The 26,782-nt window shown below is 34.2% G+C and overlaps 1 protein-coding gene across 2 annotated transcripts in view; it reads right to left on the bottom strand.

Annotated features, from left to right (window-relative positions):
- The window catches only part of EPC2 (enhancer of polycomb homolog 2), a 107,416-nt gene that overhangs the window by 9,505 nt on the left and 71,129 nt on the right, over positions 1 to 26,782 (bottom strand). For both annotated transcript variants that reach the window (XM_082840741.1, XM_082840742.1), the window contains exons 4-10: positions 19,634 to 19,840; positions 13,372 to 13,520; positions 12,245 to 12,377; positions 9,665 to 9,856; positions 6,296 to 6,385; positions 4,872 to 5,017; positions 4,419 to 4,762 (exon numbers count right to left, since the gene is read on the bottom strand). In XM_082840741.1, the coding sequence (XP_082696867.1) occupies positions 4,419 to 4,762; positions 4,872 to 5,017; positions 6,296 to 6,385; positions 9,665 to 9,856; positions 12,245 to 12,377; positions 13,372 to 13,520; positions 19,634 to 19,840 (1,261 nt within the window). The remainder of the gene's footprint in view (positions 1 to 4,418; positions 4,763 to 4,871; positions 5,018 to 6,295; positions 6,386 to 9,664; positions 9,857 to 12,244; positions 12,378 to 13,371; positions 13,521 to 19,633; positions 19,841 to 26,782) is intronic.

Here is a 26,782-nt window from a genome sequence, read left to right as displayed (position 1 = left end):
ATTTTAAACCTTCTAGGTCATAGCAAGGAATCAGGTAAAAGTTCACATAAAAACACTGGAGCTGCTCTGAGGACAAATCTTCCAATCCATGAAAGACGACATTACCTGTCCAGGACTACACATCCTATAATGTAACTAATGAATAAACTGAAAAACTGTGGGGATGATAATGAGGGTGAAGATGGGAGGTGAGAGGGTGAAGGGGGTGGGGAATGAGGAACAAAGGAGATGTGAAGATAAAGAAAACAGACTAAAGATCCATTTAAACTTCCGACATCCAAGCTAAATAGTTATAACTGAAATTTCAATATTATTTCCTTTAGCAGTCAAGCTAAAATCTTTTAAACTCCTGAAGTCTGAATCCATTTCCTACCCTTAGAAGTGACCCTAACTAAAAAAATAAATCCTTGTGAGTACCTTAGCTAGTTGTTAAAAACATAGTTTTACCTTTCTTAAAACTTTTATGCTTGCAAACATTTTATGGCAGTTTTAAAAAGAATGGGAAAAGACACTGGAAAAATTAAAAACCAGGAATTTCTCTTGGAAAACTGCCCAAAATGTTGCTGATTTTACAAACTGGTAATATTAAGATATTTGAATCTGGTCAAAAGCTTCAAGAAGAGTTGCTAGTATCTATCTATTCAGTATACAATACAAATGAGAAAAGAAAAAACATGTTAACTTGCAACGATACTTTAGTCTAAACCAAGATTAAAAGTAAATTAATCCTTAAAGATGCTAAAAAAAAAAAAAAGCAAATTAATCCAGCCCTTCAAGTCTGAACAAGCAATGCTACTTTTAGATGTGAAATATATTTGCTTAAGGTTAGGATTTAAGAATAGTGTCTCAAAAGAATAGTTAAATACTGCAGTTTCAAATGACTGAAAACTTTACCACCTATTTATATAAAGAATATAATATCTGTCATGTATAATCCATGTATAAGCTCCTTGAAGGTAAGGATTATTGTCTTCTAAAACTCTGCAACTTTTAAACACTTAACATAGTGCTTTGCGTATATTAGATCCTAAATAATTATGTATAAACTTAATTTTCCTTGGTTATCCACTTGCTATGTTCAGCACATCTATCTTTCCTTTCTGTCCTGCTTCTATTCTTTGAGAAGAGATTTTCAATTAAGAAAACATACTTTTATTTAACAGTTAACTAAATGAAGTCTTTAGTTCTCACTAATAACTATGACACACAGTTCTATTTGTTTCCCTTTAAGTCCATTCAGTATCGTATTGAAAATAATAATTAGAGTACGTTCAGGACACAGAGATTATGACTTGAAAAACATTAACTGGGTTAAGAACAACATAAAAGTAAGAAAATACTTTGCCATTGGCCCTCAAGTTCAAGGTTGTTTTTTTTTTAAAGAACTAAGGAACTTGTGATACAAATAAATATTATTGTCAAGTATATCAGGTTTCTATTTCTTTTTTTCCCCATTATTTATTTATTTTTAAAATTTTTATTGGAGTATAGTTGCTTTACAATGTTGTGTTAGTTTCTACTGTACAGCAAAGAGAATCAGCTATACGTATATACATATACGTATACATATATACATATACATATATACATATATGTATATACATACACATATACGTATATACATATACATATCCCCTCTTTTTTGGATTTCCTTCCCATTTAGGTCACCACAGAGCACTGAGTTCCCTGTGCTATACAGTAGGTTCTTATTAGTTATCTATTTTATACATAGTATCAATAGTGTATATATGTATATATGTCAGGTTTCTATTTCTGATTAAATCCTTTATTTGCCGGGATTTCCCAGCTGTGAAACAGAAAATTCAGTACTTGACTCTCTGCCAGGTAACTGACGAATATCAGTCCTGTTACTCTTAAAGACATGCATGCTCTCCTGATCAAGTCCACGAAGAGTAAGCAGAAGGCAAAAGTGTTAGACACACAGATTAAAAGAAACCAAATATATGAAGATTCAATTCTTTTGTACATGTCCATCAAATATAAAAATGTAACTTAAAAAAAATTCCTCTAACCTCTCTTTAGGTAGAAAAGGAATTTCTATCAATATTTACTGAATTATAACTGAATCCACTTAAAATGATCTATCCAGAACTGAGAAACCATGTAATGAATATAACTGGTACAGGTGGGTACTTAAAACTGCCACAGGCGAACTCCCTGGCAATCCAGTGGTTAGGACTCCGCACTTTCACTGCCGTGGGACCAGGTTTGATCCCTGGTAGGGGAACTAAGTTCCCACATGCGGCATGGCGCGCCCCATACAAACAAAAATACTGCCATAGCTTTTCAGTTGTTTACAAAACTGCTGTTAAAAAGACTTGTTTCATTATGAATTTATACACTGTGCCTAATATTTTGAAACAAAAGAAATTTGTTAAAAACAAAACACTTTGTGGCCTCAATGACTAGAGGGTCATAGTTAGCAGAGAAAAAAACTTGAACAAAATCCTTTACTCTAGTAATAAATAATTAAATACATATTTGAAAGACCTGATTCTAAAACATTGATTCTAATGTAGCTTAGCTGTTGCTTAAACCTTGAACTTTTTTAAGGGAAGAAAGAAATGGTACTAAGTTGAGACATAGTACCATTACATAACATACATAAACATAAGGCAGGAAAAATTACACAGACCAAAACTACTATTTTTTTTCTGATGGTAGGGGAAAGGCAAAAATAAAAAAAGGCTTATTATCTACGATGTTAGCATTGCATATTTGTGATTTAAGTTCCCTGAGAAGTGCATGCATGCCTAAAATAATACTTTAACTGCTTATTTTATGCTGATATATGGTAGTGTCATAAAATTCTAGAACTGATTGTATGGAATTATTTACGTTACATTCTGAATCCATACATACAGAGTACTGATGATACAATAACATGCGCAACAAACATTTTCTGGAAAACAGTCGAGTCACATAGATCTGGAGTGTATCAGGAATGTACAGTAGAAAGCTGCAAATATTTGGCCATATTCAACTTAAGAAGGAACATATTAAAATCACTTTTTTGTTACGGTATTCATTGGTAGAGAAAAACTTCAATCTATGGTCAAATCTAATTATAAATGCCTATATATGATGTTTTTAAACTCACTTTTTGGCAAAAACTGTTGTGAGTAATTTTTGGTACAGGAATTCCAGTTAAGTTAAATAATTTGAACAATGTCTTAGAGTTGGCTCAAAAAAAGATTTGACCTAATATTCGTCAACTTCCTACTATTTTTAGATTTCTAAGACTCCTGCAACCTGAAGTCATAATAGGTATTTATCCATTTGAGCTTCAAAAGGTCATTAAACTTCACAGACTCATGAACTTTATATAACGGGATGCCATTTTCCTTACCTAAATTCGTTTGGGAGAAAATTAACCAACTAATTTGGAGAAATGATATGCCACCTTCCAATCATTCAAACAAATCCAATTTTCCATAACAACCTTTAAATAGATAAATGTCTAAGTCAAGTTTGAAAATAAACAGTTCAGTAATTAAGAAAGACGGAACACTATTGAGACCAAATGTCAACCTAAAATGATTTAAAATCACTTTGAAGAAGTTTAACACAACAATTTTGCATACTAAAATGCACCATCTAGGAAATAATTTAGAAATATATACATTTTAGAGAAAGAAAGAATATCAATAGTATAAGTCAAGCCACATCTAGCTTTGCCTCTGGATACCACGCATTTTTTGCAATGTATACATTACAAAGACATTTATAAATTATACATACTTGTATACGTGTGATAAAGAGAAGACTATCCACAGAAGAAAACAAATCAAGATTACATTTTAGATCCTCTAGATGTTATATTATTTTATAATGCCTATGTATATTAATTTGAATACAATGTCTCTTAAGAGGAAAAAAACTTTCCAATCTCAATTAGAGAGGTAAGTTATCAGACCAAAATTACAACTATTCATAGGGAACCTCTTTAAAAATCATTTTTCAGAAAGAAAACTTTTAATGGTACTCCTGAGAAGCAATACTTACATTTAAGCAAAGTTAATATAATAAAATGAAAATTTTCTTTAACAAAAGCAGACAGTATTGTGCTATGATGATCTGACAGCAGCTTATAACCACTTTGCCCATAGGGAATTCCCTATGCATTGTGCCTACACATTCACCATACCAGGCACACACATTCAAAATACAAGCCAGTGGTTTTATAGGTATCAGTTAGGACATTTTGGTAAAATGTGAACCACAATAATAGAGTTTACTTTCTTAGGTTGGAAAAAAAATGCAATAGGTTAAGATAAAGTTCCTTTCCTCGGTAGGATCATGAAAATAAACCTTCAAAATTCACCCTGAGAGTCTATTTAGTGGATAATGAAAAATTAAGGAGAAGAGGATGTACTTTTAACAAAGTGACAACTTACCTGATATGCCATTCTTGCTGGTGTTCAATAAAGCTACAGATGCTGCAGAAACTCTTTTATTGTTCACAGTCTGCCCTGGTTTTCTTGAGGTACATTCTTCACTATCACTGTCCTGTAAATTTAGTAGCCTTGGCTGGAAACACTGTAGTCGACATGATCTGATATTGCTTAATATTTCAGAAAGGGACAGTCTATTTTCACAATGTTTACTGGAAGCATTGGTCCGAGAGAAATTAGAAGAAAAGTCTATAGTTTGGGAAGCGCTTGAAAAACCATTCAGCATTTCAGGGTCTATCTGTTTCAGGACTGGGTCATGTTCTGTGGATATCCGGTCCATTATGACCCTGAAAAGCAATATAAAGCCAAATATTACCTAGAAGAACTTAACAATATTTTCTTTATACCCTCCCTTCCAGCTTGTAAACAAAAACCAGGTCAAAACAAATAGTTTACCTTCCACCTCTGCCAATTCGCCTCCTTGCAAATCCTATACATCTTCTCGGGACTGTGAGCATTGTAAGGCAATGCCTGTATCTCAACTTATCCAAATCTACCAATTCTGAATTTTCAAACGAATGGTTAGTTTGGTCCAAACGAGGCTGCAAAAAAAAATAAATAAATAAAAATAAAATAAAAAAAAAAACTCATGGAATGATTCTGAAATGAAGAAAAGTTAAATCATGATAAAAATAAAGTAACTACAGCATTAGCAGAGCAATTAAAATTTAGATATAAAACTTTAAAATTAGGGTTTAAATATTAACCAGGTAAAATTCTACAAAACTGACTTAAAAGTTCACTCACCAAAATAACTCAAACTAAATTTAGTTTATGACTACAAATACATTTAAGATAATATTATATTTTAAAAGAAATATATCTTTAAAGAATAATGTGGCTTTTAACATTTATGTAGAAAAGTAGAGATAATGAAGTTAGTAATTTATAGACTTCCTACAGAGATAAACTAGAAGGAAATTTTTTGGAGTAAAAATTGCACTTCAAGAAGGTATGCATGTGTCAAATTCATACTTCCTCTTTACTTGTAAGAACATACAGTCTATTTCTTTGCCTTCCTATTTCTTCTAGCATTCTATTTTTCTATGTTACCACTTTCTGTCTCCTTTTTCTCAAACACATAACTTATAAACAATTCTCTACACCTCTCCTACATTAAATACATACACACACACACACACACACACACACCCCTGAAAAAGCTATAAGCGTATATGTTTACCATAATGCAACAAGACAAAAGGTCTCCAAAAGCCATATATGAGAGCCATCCTCACTACTCCATCGTTACACCTTACTTGAAACCTTAGCATCTGCAAGTGAGGGTCATTCCTTGATATAATATGCACCAAAACTTGACTTAACAGCACAAAGCATTTTCTAAGTGGGACAAAAAGTTATGAATATAATTATTTGACAATATATTGCCATGGGGGAGGTTTAAAAATGATTCCTTTATGTTTGATATTTACTGGGTTTGTATGGAAAAGATGGGCTTGCCCAAAAGTAAATTTCAATAAACACTCATCAGCCATCTAGGGTTCCATTAGAGATTCTGGGCTCACCTAACTCCAGCAATGACATAGTGAGTAGCTGTCGTAACTGCTGAAGTAATAGTTAAAGCCCAAAGTGAGCTAGATTTCTAAAATATGAGCAGTTATCAATTTCCAAATAAAGGGTTCTGATCTCCTTTGAAAGGACTCAGTACCTTCGAGCATCTTTTACTGGTATCTGCATAGGGGATATTAAATAAAAAATGCTGATTGACTTCCCATTTTTAGATCAAGACTAAGTCACCCTGACATGAGTTACCTGTTAATTCCAGTTCACAAAAACACCACAAAAAATAAAGTTCTTACAGCATAATACTGGCATCCTGCCCGCCTCCTGAAAGCACAGGGACCATCAGGATCATTTTCTTCTTCAGGTTCTGATATTGGGGACGGTACCTAGAAAAAGAGGCATGAAGCATTCCATTTAGGAGTTATCAAAAGTCAACAATCTTTGTAATGGTCTAAAATTAGAATCTGATCACCAACAGTGAATCACTCCTATATTACATACAGTAGGCAGTGAATTCCCCAAAACATTTAAAGATTAGCAAAATTTTTCTATGGTTAAAAATCATTATTCTTAATGGACTGGTTCTTGCAGGTAAGCTCACATGGTATTATTGCCTAACTGTTTCTGAACATGCAAGGATTATAGGCTTAAAAAGAATTAGTATGGTTTTTATATATCCCATTTACATTTTGTAAATATTACACGTGGCCATAAATACTTTGTAATAATAGTTATGCTTCACCTATAAGTAGAGATGTTTTTACACAATAACTTTATTTCTCTATAATAAAGCCCAAAACTAGGAAGATAAAAAAGGTTTATGAATAGCCTCCCATCCCCAAAAGCCAAAAAGGTCATACATTTCACTCAAAGGGGAGTCCCTTATTTCCCCTCATTTTTATAAATCACTTTTTAAATTTAGCAGATCAGAAGCAGAGAATCAGAAGAGGAAAGAGGACCCGCTAAAAGGTAAGCAGACTGGTTGTAGAGAGAAGTACTAAGCCCACCACACCTGACAGCAAAAGAATAAAGACTTTCAAAAAGCTGTCACATATTAAAAAGCATAGGACCAAGTGATACTAGGTCAAATATCCCTACATAATCTGAGTGGACCTCTAGGGCAGCACTGATATATTATACAACAGCAAACTTTATAAATGTCACCAAAAACAGATTAAATGAAATACAGATATACTCTGATATGGCAGGGAAATAATATGGTTTAGATAAATTTCTACCCATAATGGTTAAAATTAAAAAAAAAAAAGTTTTAGTACTTAAGTTTCAGTTGTCTCGCAATTTCACTTTGGAGTACATCTCTTTTTCTGACAACGCTGACTCAACCATATTTACTTGCAAATTACCTCACGAATCCCTCTCTTCCTATTTTGAGAGGAAAAATGCTTTCTCCACATTATTTCCAAACTGTGGTAATTACCACTGAGCAGGGTCATCCAGGGGAGAAAGGCATTTGTTTGAGGTTCCAATATACCTCCACCAACACTATGGGGGAGACACAGAAATAGTAAGCTGGGGCTAATTCTTCTTCCTGGGGAACAAAACCCAAACCTGAAATTTGAAAGGAAATCCCAAATGTGAATTTTACACTTTGATTCCTTTACAAATCATCTACCTCTTTTAAAATATATACAGGAGATGTCACAAAGCCTCAGAAATTTTTTGCATCCCTTCCTCCTGACTACCCCAGGAGGGGATTCCAGGATTTGGTCTGAGACATAGGAAGAGAGAGCTGATGTTAGGAGAATCAGAAGCATGATCGAGAAGAGACTGGGTTTTTATTCTGCTCTGCTGCAAATCAGTTGGAGAAGTCTGGTTAAAATGCTTGTTCTCTTAAGGCTCCCTATTCCTTTGTTCTTGTTTATTGGACAAAGAAGAAGCATATATTATTTTAATTATCTTTTTAGCAATAAAATCCTGATTTTGTAAGAGCTACATTCTAAATAGCTGCCTCACTGAATAATGTCCAACTCTACGTACATGCCTACCTACAGTTTAGCAACAGGGGAATACCATTATAAAAATTAATGTTGTCAAAGACCTAGTATAAGGACTCAGAGGAACCTAAAAGTTTCAAAATGCAATTTCATGTGGGAATGGGGACTATATGAATAAACATATGAATTTAGAACAGAAATGAAGATCCCTTAATAGATGAGGAATATATGACTAGTATGCTGAGTGTGTCTATCAGGATGGATGGACTGATTCTAGCAATAAGGGAAAAGTTTCTACTGGACATAGTATCCCCCTGGCATCATTCTTAAAGGGCTGGGAGTGTATAGCAAAACTTTACTGGCTTTTATAAATGCATTTATCTAACTATGTCATTTTTTACTTAAAATTCTTTAAGAACTTCTCAGTATATATAATGTCGATAGAGGCCATTTGCCATCTGACTACTACTCCAGGCATCATTCCATTCACCTCTCTTCCCCTTTGTGTTTTATGCTCCAGCAATGCCAAACTGCTAGCAGTTCCCTCTAATATGCTGTTTTCTCTGCCTTGAGGCTTTCCGTACATCTTCTACCTGGGAAAGACCTACTATTTGTTTTCTCATTCCTTCAAATGTCATCTAATTAATGTCCCATGACTATTCAAAGCCCTGCCTGAGTCTAACTACATGATCCTCTGACAATTTTAATAAATGATTTCATTTAAGTGCTTTTTAAGGGCATACGAAATTAAACACATTTTTGTGCATTTGTTACAACGCGTATGAATGCTAAAATATTATCTGGGGTAGAAAAACTAAATCATCTACAAAAGAATAAAACTAATATAATCTAGCCAAAGGGGACAAGTTTTATGTAAACTCTAGATTTTAAATAGTTACAACAACAAGGTGTTTTATGAACTGTCTTGCTTCCAAACATATCTGTCATGTTGGTTAAAAAAAAAATGTTTTTTAAATCAAGTAAGTCAAAATGTTAAAATATGATAAAGCTTGTTATAGTACTCTCTTTAGGTTGCCTACAACATACGGAAAAGAAAAAAGGAGGGCATTGCTAGATCAGGTGCTAAACAATGTATGTTTTAAATTGATCCTTTAATATATAAAATAAGGTCTTGTTTTAAAGATAGCACATATGAAACAAAAATTAAGATTTTTACACTGCAAACATTTTGCTATAAAACTGTTGTGATATAACCAAATAATTATTTTCACAAGTTAAAACTTGAACCAGTTCTAAATTTTCTTTAGAATCAAATAGTTATTGCCAAACAAATTAGCAGAATTTACATTAAAAGTTGTAAAATACAATGCTGGTGGAATTATTGTTGGTGAATATTTACAATGATGTATTAAATGTCTTAAAATATTTATAATCTTTAGTTCAGGAATTCCATTTCTAATAATCTATTTTAAATACAGAGGGAAGAGGTAGAGATGTCAATTTTTGTAAAAGGGAAAGCTGAAAACCACCTAAATGCTACACAACAGAATAAACTTTATTCAACTGATAGAAAATAACAGAAGTAAATACCATTTCAGTAACAAACATAAATAACGTGGAAACTGTTTATATCATAACATTAGGTGAAGAAAGCAAGAATCAAAACTCTAAGATGTCAATTATGTTTTAAAATATAGCAATACAAAAGACTAGAGGAAAATGTCTTTAAAATAGTTTTAAAACAAGCACCTGTGGAAATTCATCTTCATCTGAGCTGTGAAAGTCATACTGCTTAATGTCACTCTTATTGATCACAGGCAGTGTCTCAGGAGCGGGCTGCTGAGACGCTAGCAAAGCCTCTGCTTTAGGCTTCTTTGGGTACTTCTTCTTTTGACGAACCACATCAGAAGCCTCTTCTTTCAAAGACAAATGATGCGGGTGCTGTTTACATGACGATTTTTCCCCCAAAAGGAAGAAATGAAAATCATTTTAGAAAGCACGAAAAACTATACTGCTCTTTAAAAAACATACATTTTTACCCCAGAGGTGATTTTACTTTCTGGTTTTAATATGCAAAAATTATTATGTGACCATAAACTGAAAAATGTTTTGCTTTCACAAATTACAGTGAAAAATAATTATGACACTTAAATTTACTTTTTACATTGTTATCAATACTTAAACTAAGATGTTAATGATTTTTAAAAATTGTTCTATTATGCAATCCAGCATTTAAAAAGTATTTAAATTATATTTTAATTTTATTTAAATCTACTAATTAATGATGAAAATTAACAACTATTTTTATTTTTAAAATGACTTGAATTAGATTATAAATTCATAATTCATTTCTATGCTCATTTTCAATTTTTAAAAATGCCTACATGTGGGGTAACTTTTTTGAGACAGATAAGCTTATTAATTAGGAAAAAAACTTCACTTTTTCAAATGAATAATTACTGCCTCAACTGAACAATAATCAAACTGTTCTCAGGTACCCCAGAGTTCAGTGGTGGTATGTGAGAGGCCATCTGGCAAAGAGACTGACTGATGGGGTGGGTTCTAGCACCCACCTCTCCTCAACAGAGCAGCTCTGTTTCTGTTTTAACATATTGCCATTCTTTTTTTTTCTTTTTTTGGCAGTACGCAGGCCTCTCACTGCCGTGGCCTCTCCCGTTGCGGAGCACAGGCTCCAGATGCGCAGGCTCAGCGGCCATGGCTCACGGGCCCAGCCGCTCAGCGGCATGTGGGATCTTCCCGGACCACGGCACGAACCAGTGTCCCCTGCATCGGCAGGCGGACTCTCAACCACTAAGCCACCAGGGAAGCCCTTGGCATTCTTTTAATAGATAGAGATCTACTACTTTAAAACGTTTGAAAATGACTGTTCTAAGCATCAAAGTACAAGCACTATGAAAGTGTAAAAATATTGAGGAAGTTATACCTTTCCCCATGTAGCTCAGAGTTTTGTAAAAACTACTTTAGGGTCAAAAATGTTACACATGATGAAAATGTTGCTTAAATGCCAAGTTACTGAGATATAAATGGTTTTATACAATGGATGTAGCTATGACATCAAAAAGAAACCCCCAACTTCTCAGAAACTACTTATATTTTAAGGTGGGATGTGTGACAAAGGAAATATAGTTAACTATGTGAAACAGGGTAGAGCAACAATGGATGCAACCATATTTCTAAAATTAATATTTAAATAGGGTGGGTGTTTAATCTTAAAGATGATCTAAAATAAGAATCAATATATAACAAAGGCTGATTCTGTCAGTAATTTGGGGTTGAGATTTTCATATTCTATGCCTACCAATAATATGCCTTGGAAAAGCATTGATTTATCTAAAAAGGATTTTTTAAAATAATGTACAAAATGACATTTATTGTATTGTTTATGGCGAAGCAAGTGTGATTTAAAGGGTAGGTGGGCTAGATGCCTGTGATTAATAAGAAAGAACTTTGCTGTTTGAATTGACATGAGTTGAATAATGGAGGAGTCTTCCTGCTCCACATTCTTCCTTGACCTTTAGGAATGAACCCATGAAAACTGAGGATTGTGCACATTTTTAAAAGATGAATTTTCCACAAACACCCTAAGTCACTTTTAAAATCTTGCTACACAGTACAGCTCTACTGTCTAAATGCTCAGCCAATAACCTGTTTCTTTTTAAAATCTAAGCTCCTTAAAGGTTTTATTAATTTTTGTATTTTTCAACTGAATACTTTAATATTCACTTGGAACAGTGAATAATGAATAAATATAATTCTTCAGTCTAAGAAACTAAAGTAATTACTAGTGCTCTTTATTAGGAAGAAACTGTGATCCAGAAGTTATAGGACTTTTTCAAGTCAAGACAGATAGCAACTGATAAATGCTGGTTATGGCAATGGTGATGACAAAAAGAATAACTTCCAATAGTCTCAATGAGGAAAGCTTTAATTTTAGATTTTGATGCCTGCCACTACGATGCAGGATTTGCTAAGGCTCGTGATAATAACTAAGCTTTAATTACCCATATTCTATAAAGAAGCAGACAGCATAGTTGAAAGCACACTGTCTTTGACGTTAGACCTAGACTCTGCCACTTAACAACTTTATGATCTGGAAGTCACACAGAGGTAAAAATCTATCTCAAAGGGAAGTTATAAGGATTAATGAATCAACGTGTGTATAAAAAATCCTAGCAAAGTGCTTGGCAAAAAGTAGGAACTCAAACATGTTAATAACTTTCTTCTTTAACCAAAGTATTATAAGACAACTTCAGAAAACAACTATCTGATCAATACTACCATAGATGCTTGTCCCCAGAAGATACTCACCTTAGTTTTACATTCTTGGACTTTGTGATGATTTCCATTATGATGAGTTGCTGGAGTGGCATATAACTCTTTTTCTGATCTATTGATCTTCACTTCATTAAGGATTTCACCACCATAGTCTCCCAAATGATATCTTGAAAAGGAAATAATATATAAGAAAATGTTACAGTTTAAAAATAAAAAAGAAATAAAAAACCAATGATACTTCATTTACTTGGAACACAACTAATCAAACAGAGCCAACAATTAATCAGATTATTCTTTTTTTTTTTTTTTTTGCGGTACGCAGGCCTCTCACTGTTGTGGCCTCTCCCGTTGCGGAGCACAGGCTCCGGACGCGCAGGCTCAGCGGCCATGGCTCATGGGCCCAGCTGCTCTGCAGCATGTGGGATCTTCCCGGACCGGGGCACGAATCCGTGTCCCCTGCATCGGCAGGTGGACTCTCAACCACTGCGCCACCAGGGAAGCCCAATCAGATTATTCTTAAGAGAGAAAACTTACGGGAATAAAGAAGCCCATATTTGGGATTTAGTAAAAACAAAACCATCCCCCACCCCCACCCATCTAATCTCTAAGGGACACAGAAGACGGAATCCTCATATATTTTATATTTTCAAGCACTAGGAAATGATGTTTAGAATGCTTACCTCAGCAAACACACAAAATTTTGTTAGGTTTAGCACAGTCTACTTAATTATGTAGGAAAAGGATGATTACATCAGAGAATACATTTTCAAAATGCAATGAAACAAGTATTTCCTAACTAATCAGAAAATAAAATCAAATAAACATTTATCTCTCAAATTTTGTTTAATAGAAACTTTAATTCAGAGAACTGGATAAAATGATCTCCAAGTTCTTTTCTAAATACAACTCAATGATTCTGCAACAACAACAAAAAATTACATATAACGGATCTACACTACACACAAAAATATCCCCCAAATTTGCAACCCGAACTGGTAACTTAATCTGATTTTTAAAACAAAAAAGTAGTAATCACAATTTTCAAAAAATGTAGATTTTGTTATATAATCAATTTCAGTTGTTATAAAGCTTAAATTTGGTTACATTTTGCCTATCATTTGACTAAAGCTGTTACTGGTTTGTAATAGTAGCAATGTTACCTTTTTTCCACAACTTCTAAGGTTAAGTGCAATAATTCTCGTTTTGTTTTCTCTCTTCTCTTAATCATTTCCAAAATTGTTATAGCTCTACTAAACTCTCGTCTCAGCTTCAACATCTTTTCATAAGAGGCTTCATCATTCTTACGATTCTATTGAAAATAACAAGTTTAGAAGAATAAATCCAATTGTCCACATTTCCAGCTTCATTCAACAAAATCTTATCAGACCCAAATTCATTCTATAAAAGCAAAATGTTAAAAAATCATCTAAAAAGCAACTACATTAAGAGAACCTATTTAACTCTGAAAATAAAAGTATAAGCAAATATCTCAATAAATATTAAAAAAAAATGTTGCCAGCTGTTGAAAAGATGGAATGACATAGAAGGGATAATTCCAATGTAAACAAAATTTTTAAAGTCTGTCTGAAACAAAACCTACTATATCAGAAAAATGCAGTCTTTTCATTTGGTTACAAGGTATTTTGCAATGACAGAGGGAAAGAGTTGTCAAATCAAGGTCACCTAAAAATAGCTAAAATGAGAAGCTTATTTGGGGGCTGGAGAGTTCAATACACTACAGTGTAAACAATCATAATGATAAGCAAAGCTTCACTTCAGAAACTCAGATATAAAACTGATTATGGGATATAAAGGATCTCAAGGAATCGAATGATCATGCTTCAGTGTAGTAACACCTAATTACAGAGTAGAAAAGACATCCAGTGAAAAGTCTGAACTTCATTAGAAGTTCTTACTTTGAACTGTAAGAAGTAACTTGAACTAACTCACAGGTGAAAGTCCTATCATAACTAGAGAAGGCTCAATTGTAATTAGCAGCATCATTTGCATATAAAAGTAACTATTAATAAAAATATTTTGTTCAATCAAATATCCACAGAATACTTACTTTATATTAGGCATGGAACTATTTGTTTTAAAATAGACCACTACCACCCCTCATTCTATATGTCTATACAGACTGCATTTAAGCAAGCTTTCCATACCTGACTTAATAAAGCAATATGACATTAGAAAGAACCCAAAGAAAGCCAGGTTTCATACTGGAGGATTATAAAAGAGAAAATAAAACTTGAGAAAGATTCAAAGTTTTACATTTTTCCTTTTGTGTATAGTTACTTGTATTTGAAAATTAATCATCACCTATAAAACATTACCTAAACTAAGTCCCATTAAGGTAGTGCATACTGAATATTAAAAAATACTATGTTAATAAATCATTCTTTTATCTTATCCAAAGGAAATCAATCTTTTTTCCCCCTTCAGCAGTACTATGTGAGAAAAGGCAAAAATCTAAAGCATGGTATTAAGCAAATATTTTTTTGTAACCAGGCAGCAATAATACCTTCCGAATGAAAAAAAACTAACATTACCAAGAGCAAATATTAAAAGTGCTCACTCTGTACAAAGTATTGCACATGTCCCCTATGCTCAAAAGGCTTAAAGTCTAATAAGAATGAGAGATATACAGATTCAAAAGATGAATAATAATAGCAGCTGAACCAAAAGTGCACCAGAACCTTTTAAAATTGTCCTCCTTTTCACTAAGGGTTCCTCTTGGACTGTATGCTTCTCTCCTTTCTTACTCATTCATTTCCCGCTCTCTTTAGGCCCAAATAACTAGTGTTCCTAATTTTTCTTTACCCCAGTCCTGCCCTTTCTGCTCTACTTTGTAACCTTTTATTGTGAAATAATTTCAGATTACAAAAAAGTTACAAAAAAAGTATAAAGAATTCCCATATATCTTCATTCAGATTCTCCAAAGGTTAATATTTTACACTTGCTTTATGTATCTCTCTTTATGTATGTATCTATATATGTATGTACATACACATCGTTATGGACCGAATGTTTGCATCTCCTGATAACTCATATGTTGAAATCCTAACTCTCCAATGTGATTTTTATTTGGAGGTAAGGCCTTTGGGAGTCCTGGAGAATGGATTAGTACCCTAAGAGACCCCAGAGAGATCTCTTGCCCCATATGCCATGTGAGGACACAGCAAGAGGACCATCTATGAAACAGAAAGTGGTCCCTCAATAGTCACCAAATCGGATGGTACCTGGAACTTGGACTTCCCAACCTCCAGAACTGAGAAATAAATGTTTGCTGTTTAAGCCACCCAGTCTAATGCATTCTTGTTACAACAGCTCAAATGAACTAAGACACAATATACATGTATATATATAAACACATACACACATACATAAACTATTAGCAATGGTGTTTTAAATATTTTCGAGAAAAGTTGAAGATATAATGCTCCTTTATCCCCTAAACATTGTTTTTCTAAAAACAATGATAATCTCTTATACAATCACAGTACCATTATCGAAATCAGAAAATTAACATTGATATAAAACTATTACTTAACTTACTGACTTTATTCATATTTCACCAATTGTCCCATTAATGTCCTTCACAGCAAGAAATAGTTATATACATATTTTATATATTTATATAATGTTGCTATAAAGGACATTAATGGGACAATAATAACTTTATTATTAAAATTCATTAATAATAATAAATTCTTTTTCCTGGTCTAGGACCCGATTCAGGATTAAAATTGCATTTAGCTGTCATGTCTCTTTACTCTCCTATAATTTGGAATAGTTCCTCTGTCTTTCTATGGTGATCATAACCTTGATAGTTTCAAAGAGCAGAAGCCACTTATTTTTGTAGAATGTTCCTCAGTTTGGGTTTCTTTGATGTTTTTCCACAATTAAATTCATGTTGTAAACTTTTGGTAGGACCATCACAGAAGAGATACTGTGTCTCTCACTCAGCATATCAGGAGTTAAATGATACCTATTTGTCCCATTACTGCCCCATTGATCACTTGATTAAGATGGTGCTTGCCAGATTTCTCTAGTCAAATTAGTATTTTTCCTTTTTTAATTAAAAAGTATGCTGTGGGACTTACATAAGCATCTTGTTTCTCATCAAATTTCCCCCATCAGTTTAGCTTCCATTAATTCTAACTTTTGCCAGAAACAATTGCTACTATGGTGGTTGCCAAATGGTGATTTTTGAACTCCATCATTCCACTGACATTTATAAGTTGGAAATCTATGGTAAGGAAAAGTGTTCTCTTTCATCTATCAATCAATCAATCAATCAATCAATCATCTACTTATCCATCTATCCATCCATCCATTTACATCAGTATAGACTCATGGGTTACTTTATGGGTTATAATCCATTACTCTCCTTATTTTGACATACAAACTTGCCCACATCTGATCAGCAGGGTCACCCTTTAAGCTGGCTCCTGAGGCCTTCTAACATGGCTCCAACCACATTCTTATATTCTGGCAAAGCAGAATGTTCCAAGCTTATCTTTATGCTTTCCTAGTACCAGACTTAAAATCATTTTTCTAAGGAGTCCTGGTTCCCTTTAATGGAAAATAGTATTTAAAATCAAGATTTACATGCGAGTGTAATTGCTTCTATACCCTCTCGCAAACAGAGCTAGGAAATAAGCCTGTAATATATTTATGTACATACCCATGCATAGATCTATATCTATTTCTAGCTGTATCAATATTAAAAACTGTAAGTTCATACTGACATCTTTTCTGTGCTTTTAAGATGGCCCTACTCCCTATATTCAAATCTACTCAATTCCCTTTACCCTTCTTCACAACTGTCTCTGCTTGGAGCAAATTCCTGTCTTCTTGTTCCAGTTACATATTATAGTTCTGACCAACTGCCAAATCTATAGGGAAGTGGCTTTCAAACCGCTGTAATTTAGAGTTAACTATAGATCTTTTTAAACCAAGGCTAATTCACGAGTGATTGTTATGTGCAGCCAGACTGAGAACCACTACCCTGGAAGTTTTCTCTCCTAACTATCTTGCCACACAGAGGGAGGAGAGAAGGCACAAACGCTAACAGTTTTACCTATGGGGTTAAACATATAAACGTATATGCTGATTCAAGACTTCCCAGTCAGTGCACTCAGAGATGCTGGTACCTTAACACCCTGTCATTTGAGAATGTCCTAAAGCACTTAACCACTCCCAAACTAAACATTAGTTTAATGATTAAAATTAAATTATAGACTTCCAAGCAAATATTTCAGAAGTCCTTTACTCTAGCTTTTGCATCAGCTATATAAATGTTTTTACGTTTGTGGGAATAGAAAAGGAAGCAGAGGACCTCTGTTAGCTGGTATTCATTGTTGCATATCTCAATGCCTGACCACCTCCTGAACACCTAGGGTGTCCACTCTCGATTGCTTTCCTAACTTTCTCATTTTAAAACTCATACACATTTCTAAGCAGCAAGAGTGTACATGAAGGGGAATAGTTTTTGGTCCCATAACTGAAAACAGAGAGGAATAAAAATACCATTGGAAAAGAAAATATACCACCTTGGAGAGGAAGATGAAAATAACAGGTAAGAGAAAGGGTAGGAATCAGAGTGTCAGGAAAATGCTGGCCTAGTTATTACACAATGGAGAAATGCCTAAACACAGGAACCTATTTCTAGCAATTCTCAAAACACACTGGTTAGAAAATAGTGATTTAACCTATTTAAGAATAAAACATATTTAAACATTTGTAATATTGTTTGTATGTCAATAAATACTGGTAATTTTAAGTACTTCATACCCATTCAGTAAAAGAAGCCCAACAGTACTTTTCCTTCAAAAGACATTGCTCTAAGTCTATCTTTTGCAATATATCTGAATCAATTACATTTCTTTTAAAAAGTAACTGGAAGTTCAGATTTTTTCAATAATCCAGATAAACCTCTCCTTCCTCATGTCCATATTTATAAAGCTTTACTGTATTTACAAACTCATCTCATTATAGTCTTTTCTAAACAATGCACTAAATCTTCAAGAAATAGCTAATATTTCCTTAGCTAAGAACCAACACACCAAACTGAAAATTCAGTCTGTGTTAGGGAATGTCATACACAATTGGGAAATCCAAGAAAGAGTTATAAAAACTCTGGTTGTTAACCAGTAGGGAAGTTTCCCCTATAATGTACTATCCCTGGCAGCTGTTATGCTTCACAGCTGTTATATTAACAGCTGACAAGGACAAGCACTCAAGAGAATGAGAAAGCATTCTCATTCAGGAGAAACAGGAATCCACAGAAAATGCTTTGCCTCCAATTATAATTCCTCATGGTTTTTACATTTATATGTTCCTAATATTCTGCAATGTTAGAGAATGTGTTACCATGTCTGATGTTTACCGTTAATTATGAGAAATGGAAGGCAGTGACTACCATCTGAAATAATGCTTTCTTCTATACTGTATCATTTCACAGCCTGAGACCCCATTTCTCTTAAAATTCTGGCTCATCTTGCTTCTGAAAGCCAGATTAGGACAAGTTTGTCAATTCGAAATCTGACACAACCGACAACTCAGAAAAGGAGAAAAAGGTTCCATTGTGTTACTTGCGACTGTTAGCAGAACAGGCTTGAAAATGAACCTTTCCCAACTTCCCATGACCCCACAGTAGTTAGAGGGAGTAAAGTCCATTTTCACATGCATGATTTAGAATATGGTTTCAAAGGAACTTTTAAGCTTCCCAAACAGAGGATATGTATAGAATGTACAGTTTACTGAAGAATTCAAAACTTCAGAGTTCTCTTCCTAACACGAATTTCCTCACATCACTTCAACTGCAAGCCTAAAATGTATAACCAATAGATTTATAAAGCCCATAGGTATTAAATAAACATTGCAAACAACTGGGGGACAGAAGCTACTGAATAGCAGCCTTTCTAATATAAAGTTCAACAATGTCATTAGCTTCTCTTTATATTCGAATTACTGAAAATTACTCAAGCTATCAGCAAAATAAAAATATTGGTCTTAAATACTATCAAGGTACATTCAGTTAAATCTAATTTGCATATTACCTTTCTTTCTTTATTTTTTAAACATCTTTATTGGAGCATAATTGCTTTACAATGGTGTGTTAGTTTCTGCTTTATAACAAAGTGAATCAGTTATACATATACATATGTTCCCATATCTCTTCCTTCTTGCGTCTCCCTCCCTCCCACCCTCCCTATCCCCACCCCTCTAGGTGGACACAAAGCACATAGCTTATCTCCCTGTGCTATGCGGCTACTTCCCACTAGCTATCTATTTTACGTTTGGTAGTGTATATATGTCCATGCCACTCTCTCACTTTGTCACAGCTTACCCTTCCCCTCCCCATATCCTCAAGTCCATGCTCTAGTAAGACGCAGACCTACTACAGCATATTACCTTTCGAGTTTGCATTTTCTCTGTTCTCCTCCGAAAGGCAACATAAGGGTCATTGTTGGTAGAGCCATCTCTTTTCTCTTGTTTTATCTGAGGAATGAGGGATGGTCCCCTGCAGTTTTTACGTTTTCTCACCCAGTAGTCATATACAGCTTTAATAAGGTAATCATCTTCGTTTAGCAGCAGTTTTGCTTCTTGAAGTGTTACAAGCTAAATAAAAAATAAAAATGTCATCAACTACAATGCTTAAAAAAAATTAAAATTAAACTATACCTACAGGAAAAAATGTGATCAGTCTAACAATTATGATCAGATACCATGATGGCAGAAAACACAATTCAAACAAAGACTTTATTAAGATTTACCAAAATTAGAATTTTGCCCTAAGAGGTAGTGCGTTCCACCACTTAAAATATTTAAGAAGCCTGGATTAATGATAAGATGACAACAGATTTATGACTCAGGAAAGTCTTGAACTGGAAGACATCCAGGGTCCTTCAAAATTCTGATATTCTGGGATTCCACACATTGGAGGATCTACTAGTTTTCAATAGTCTAGTAGCTTCTTTCAGTGTTTTTGTTTTTCAACAGAAACTAGAATTTACAGGTGGTTTCTTTTTACCTCCCTCCAAAATAAATTATGAATATTTTCCAACGTATTGCAACTAAATAAACACATGCCTCCTTTGAAATTGAAAAGGACAAACTTAGCATGTTTCCAGAAGTCTCAACACTATGCAATCTTGAATTTCTTGTACCAATTACATATATAAACAATTCCTCTAACAAAGCTGATTAAATACTAGAGAATCCTTGTTCTAAACACTCATTTTGTTAATGACATTGTCATGTCTGGGACAGTGGCATCTCAGGGATCTATTTCTCCTTTATCAGTGCAGCCAATATATGCTGACATTATCTCAAAGTAAAGTTTGTAGAAATTTGCTTGGTCACATCTGTTTCCTTGCTCCTTGTGAAGATCAGAGAGGCTAATCAGCTTTAGTAAGATGGATTAGGGGTTACACATATCCATTTATAGTGAAGCTTAGAAAAAGATTATGGAGTTTTAGAGCTGTGAACCCTTACTGAAGTGATGCTATCCCAATCTTTTTACTTTTATCATTCTAGAGATGACGATTCATTTTCAAAACAAATTGAGATATCTCCTAAAAACTTGGAAATGAGGGGAAAATTTTTATCACTGAAATTTTAAGATCAACATACTAATCAATTTGCAGGTTGTAGGAATTCATTTGAAGAAAGCATGACTTAGCAAATAAATTTTTGCTATGATCTGACTTCTCATATTGGTATAACTTCATGGAATAAATGTAATAATCACCTGGACTTCCAGTCCTATGATGGTGCTTACTAAAGCTAATTAGTTGGTTTCTTATTATAATTTGGCTGCCAAGATGGTTTGACCACAGGAAGAGAATACAGACGGTATCAACTCAAGTATTCTAGTCCACATGACAATAAAATTATAAGTGGCCATTCTTTGGTTTATTCAAAGTCTCAGTGGAGTCAGCTTAACTGCATCTGAGACACCGAGTAACTTGACCTTTAAAGTGGAAAGCCGGAGCCTGAAACATGAGATCAAACCAAAAGAACCAATATTTCCAAACATCAACTTTAAGTGGACACTCTCCCACTGTTAGCTGAAATTCTCTGGAATGGTGATGTGTGCCTCCAAAGTCTACAAGGACGGTGGCAGAGTAAAAATAGAGCTTTCTGGATCTAACAAAATTCCACCAAATGCTTAGAGCATAGCATAACTGGTAGCTCTCATGTGCTCTGGGGACCAAAGGGAAACAATGCTGTGATATGCTATACGTGCTTCAGCTGTTTGGTCATTCTGCTTCTGATAAAATTTTATAACCTTCACTAATTAAATCAAGAACTTAATCTAACCTTTGAGTGGGGAGGAAGATAATCTCTTTCCTTCAACCAGCAGAGCAGTGGTGAGTTTCTTATATAACAACATTATCAAAATAACACTGCTTCCTATCTTCCTGCAGGAGGTGTCAAGAGATTAAAACACTGCCTCAGATTTTCTTCTCTGGTGCTTCTTGCCCCTGCTTTCAGAAATGTCCTTCTGCCTCGTGCTTAAGTACCCTCTTTATATCTGAGGTAATAAGAATTCAATACACAGTTTAAACATCCTGACATTACTTTCCTATGTTAGCTGTAAGTCAACAACTGCTGTTTTTATATTGTCACATGGCCAATTTTTATTTTATTGGATAATTTTGGTTTTAGTCATTCTGTAAAACTTATCTTTAGCTATTCTAGGGCAACTAGTATCAGTGCCTCTCTGCTATCATGGTGACAGCATCAATTTGAGTGGACAAGAACTATTTACAGATAAAGTAGTCACAAATTATGTGACATGATTAAAAATCCACAAAAATCAGAATCCTACTACTTTTATATCTAAGGAAAAAGTTCTGCCATTTAGCATTTCATCTACTAGAAAGCAGTAGAAATCAGTATTCCAGTGGCAAAGGGGTCTGTGATAAATTTATTATTTCGAAGACAGCTCTGACTTACTTGATTTACTTATTTTGGGGGCTTAGGGATGGGAGATAAAAATTCTTCTTTTTCTAGACTGCAACAAGCTCCATCATTTAGTTTGCTTATATACAAAACTCATGGTCTAGCAATTTCAATAAATGCACAAATTTAATACACAAATGAATAAATTACATGTAAAAATTAATGCTTTTACATATAAAATAGCCAACTAAGCAGTAAGTAGTTAATAACTACTATCAGCCATCATTTGTGCTACAGGTTGTGGGGAAGATAACAAAAAAAACTTTAAGACAAATCCAACACTTAAAGAAACTTACAGTATGGGAATTAAGGTTAGACAAATACAAATTGAACAATAAGAGAACGTAAGAACTTTGCAACTGAGTATTAGTGCAGTAAGATAGAGGACACAGTCACAAAAAATTCCATCTGAGAGTGCCTGTGTTGGCAGCTTACGGTACAAGAATAAATTCTGAGGATAGATACCAAAGGAAAAGAACAAGAGGTAGAGGAGCAAAGGAAGAGGAGATGAAGAAACAAGAAGAATCAGGAAAGATGGAGGTCAACAAATCCAATACTACAGGGATATTAAGTAGGACGCAGACTAAAAAGAGACTCCTGGATGATAATTAGGAGGCCATCAGTGACCTTAAACAGTGCAATATCAGTAAACTAAAATGGACTAAAAGGTAAACAATATGGCTTATCTTTTGAAAATTTAACTGTGACTTAATAAAAAAGGAGAGACGTAGGGTAGTAGTTTATTGAAAATTTAGGGACTAAAGGAAAAGGATTTTAAAACCCCACAAGATCCTGAGTTTTGGGAGTCACTGGAGAGAGAATGAATACAGTATAGGATCATCTGGAGTTAAGAGAGTAAGTTAAGTTTTGAAAAGGTTAAACTTGAGAGGTCTGTGGACCATCTAGATGGAGATGCCAACAGTAAGCACAAAAAGAGAGAAAAGAAAATCCTGGGGCTTGAGAAAGTGGTCAAGGCTAAAGGCATAGGTATTACTATAACCACAAAAATGCTCGATGAGGTGATATTACCCCCCAAAATAATCAGGACAAGAATACCAAGAACAGAATTTCAAGAAACCCTGATGTTTGCAGGAGTTGAATGAAACGGAGTCAGTAAAAGAAAATTAGAAGGAATGGTCATAAAAAAATCATAAGAAAACCAAAAGGGCATGAATTGTATTCAAAAGAACAAAGGTGAGGACAATTTGAAGAAATAAGGAGAACTCAAATAAGACAAAGGATGGGAACTGAAAATAATCACAGACTTTGGCAACAAGAGTTTTCAGTAATGACTTCATTGCAATAGTCTCCACAGAATAATGCCAGCAGAAGCTTCTGCCCCAGTCCATCTTTTATGTCTTTCTCTACCAACTTAATAAATATTGGTTTAACCACAAACTTGATTCCTTGCCCTGGGATCTGGTACTATCCTAGCCCCCAAAAAGAGAAAATAAAGAACTCCATGAACCCCCCAGATCAGACACTTGGAATGAGGGGAGGCTTTTGCTATCTTTAATGCTTGGTTCTATTAATAAGACAATTTTCTTGTTCCTGTAACAAAGCCTTCACCTTAATCTCCTCTGCAGAAAGCAGATGCTATCAAGCTCTGAGAACCTAGCCAGTTGTTTTAGAGTCTGGAAGCTTGCCACTGAGCAAAGAGAACTAAAGTAGGATGGTGCTGATTATAGTGCATAGTTAATTTACTGTTTACATGCTTTTTGTTTATCTTGTACCCACTTAGATGATAAGCTCCACAAGGGCAGAACTTCTGTCACTTGTCTTGCTCACCTGAGCGCTAAATAAATACTACTCACTGAATGAAAAAAAGCAAATTACAGAACACACGGAAGAAGCCTTCTGATGATATAATTTCAACCACCATGAGAATTTTGGAGCAATCATGGAAAACAGAAGAAATGCCAAAAGTCTGATCAAGCCTAGGTTTGCTAGGAAAATTTACACATAAAGAAGAAAAACTGAAATTATATCTGATGCCAGTGATCAAAATCCTAGGAAAACTGTGAGCACTAATTATAATGAGTATCAATTTGATAATTAAACAAATTTCCAATAAAAAAAGACAATCCCTCAAAAAACAAATTAAGTTGAATTTTACAAACTTCAGTTTTAATGTACTTTTTTGGACAGTACACTAGATATTACTTTCCATCTAAATGGGGGACGGGTCCCATCCAAAAAAATGAGATGACAAAAAAAATACGTTACGGACGAAGGAGCAAGGTAAAAACCTACAAGACCAAATAAATGAAGAGGAAATAGGAAACCTACCTGAAAAAGAATTCAGAGTAATGATAGCAAAGATGATCCAAAATCTCGGAAATAGAATGGAGGCATGGATTGAGAAAATACAAGAAATCTTTAACAAAGACCTAGAAGAACTATAAACAACAAACAAAAGGGGATGAACAACACAATAACTGAAATGAAAAATACACTAGAAGGAATCAATATTAGAATAACTGAGACAGAAGAGCAAATAAGTGAGCTGGAAGTATGGCAGAAATAACTGAGGAAGAGCAGAATAAAGAAAAAAGAATGAAAAGGGAATTGAGGACAGCTTCAGAGACCTCTGCGACAACATTAAATGCACCAACGTTCGAATTATAGGGGTCTCAGAAGAAGAGAAAGAGAACGGGTCTGAGAAAATATCTGAAGAGATGATAGTAAAAAACTGCCCTAACATGGGAAAAGAAAGAGCCACCCATGTCCAGGAAGCACAGTGTCCCATACAGGATAAACCCTAGCAGAACACAGTGAGACACATATTAATCAAACTAACAAAAATTAAATTCAAAGAAAAAATATTAAAAGTGGCAAGGGAAAACAACGAATAACATACAAAGGAATCCCTCTAAGGCTATCAACTGATTTTTCAGCAGAAACTCTGCAGGCCACAAAGGAGTGGCAGGATATATTTAAAGTGATGAAAGGGAAAAACCTACAACCAAGATTACTCTACCCAGCAAGGATCTCATTCAGATTCGATGGAGAAATTAAAAGCTTTACAGACAAGCAAAAGCTAAGAGAATTCAGCACCCCAAACCAGCTTTACAGCAAATGCTAAAGGAATTTCTCTAGGTGGGAAACACAAGAGAAGAAAAAGACCCACAAAAGCAAACCCAAATCAATTAAGAAAATGGTAATAGGAACATACATATTGATAATCACCGTGAATGTAAATGGATTAAATGCTGCAACCAAAAGACACAGACTGGGTGAATGGATACAGAAACAAGACCTGCGTACATGCTGTCTAGAAGAGACCCACTTCAGACGTAGGGACACATACAGACTGAAAGTGAGGGAATGGAAAAAGATATTCCATGCAAATGGAAATCACAAGAAAGCTGGAGTAGCTATACTCATATCAGATAAAATAGACTTTAAAATAAAGAATGTTACAACAGACAAGGAAGGACACTACATAATGATCAACGGATCAATCCAAGAAGAAGATATAACAATTATAAATATTTATGCACCCAACATAGGAGTACCTCAATACATAAGGCAACTGCTAACAGCTATAAAAGAGGAAATCGACAGTAACACAATAATAGTGGGGGACTTTAACACCTCACTTACACCTATGGACAGATCATCCAAACAGAAAATTAATAAGGAAACACAAGCTTTAAATGACATAATAGACTAGATAGATTTAAATGATGTTTATAGGACATTCCATCCAAAAACAGCAGATTACACTTTCTTCTCAAGTGTGCATGGAACATTCTCCAGGATAGATAACATCCTGGGTCACAAATCAAGCCTCAGTAAATTTAAGAAAATTGAAATCGTATCAAGCATCTTTTCCAACCACAACGTTATGAGATTAGAAATCAATTACAGGAAAAAAACTGTAAAAAAACAAACACATGGATGCTAAACAGTGCACCGCTAAATAACCAAGAGATCACTGAAGAAATCAAAGAAATGAAAATGTTTCTAGAAGCGAATGACAATGAAAACACGATGGCCCAAAACCTATGGGATGCAACAAAAGCAGCTCTAAGAGGGAAGTTTATAGCAATTCAATCTCACCTCAAGAAACAAGAAAGTATCAAATAAACAATCTAACCTTACACCTAAAGCAACTAGAAAAAGAAGAACAAAGAAAACCAAAGTTAGTAGAAGGAAAGAAATCATAAAGATCAGAGGAGAAATAAATGAAATAGAAATGAAGAAAACAATAGTAAAGATCAATAAAACTAAAATTTGATTTTGAGAAGATAAACAAAATTGATAAACCTTTAGCCAGACTCATCAAGAAAAAAAGGGAGAGGAACTCAAATCAATAAAATTAGAAATGAAAAAGGAGAAATTACAACAGACACCACAGAAATACAAAGCATGCTAAGAGACTACTACAAGCAACTCTATGCCAATAAAATGGACAACCTGGAAGAAATGGACAAATTCTTAGAAAGGTATAACCTTCCAAGACTGAACCAGGAAGAAACAGAAAATATGAACAGACCAATCTTAAGTAAGGAAATTGAAACTGTAATTAAAAATCTTCCAGCAAACAAAAAATCCAGGACAAGATGGCTTCACAGGTGAATTCTATCA

Source organism: Leucopleurus acutus (assembly GCF_964270905.1).
Source record: "Leucopleurus acutus genome assembly, chromosome: 6".
NCBI classification, from domain to species: Eukaryota; Metazoa; Chordata; class Mammalia; order Artiodactyla; family Delphinidae; genus Leucopleurus; species Leucopleurus acutus.
Note: the sequence above shows the minus strand (reverse complement) of the source record. Positions and strands in the feature narration are given on the sequence as shown.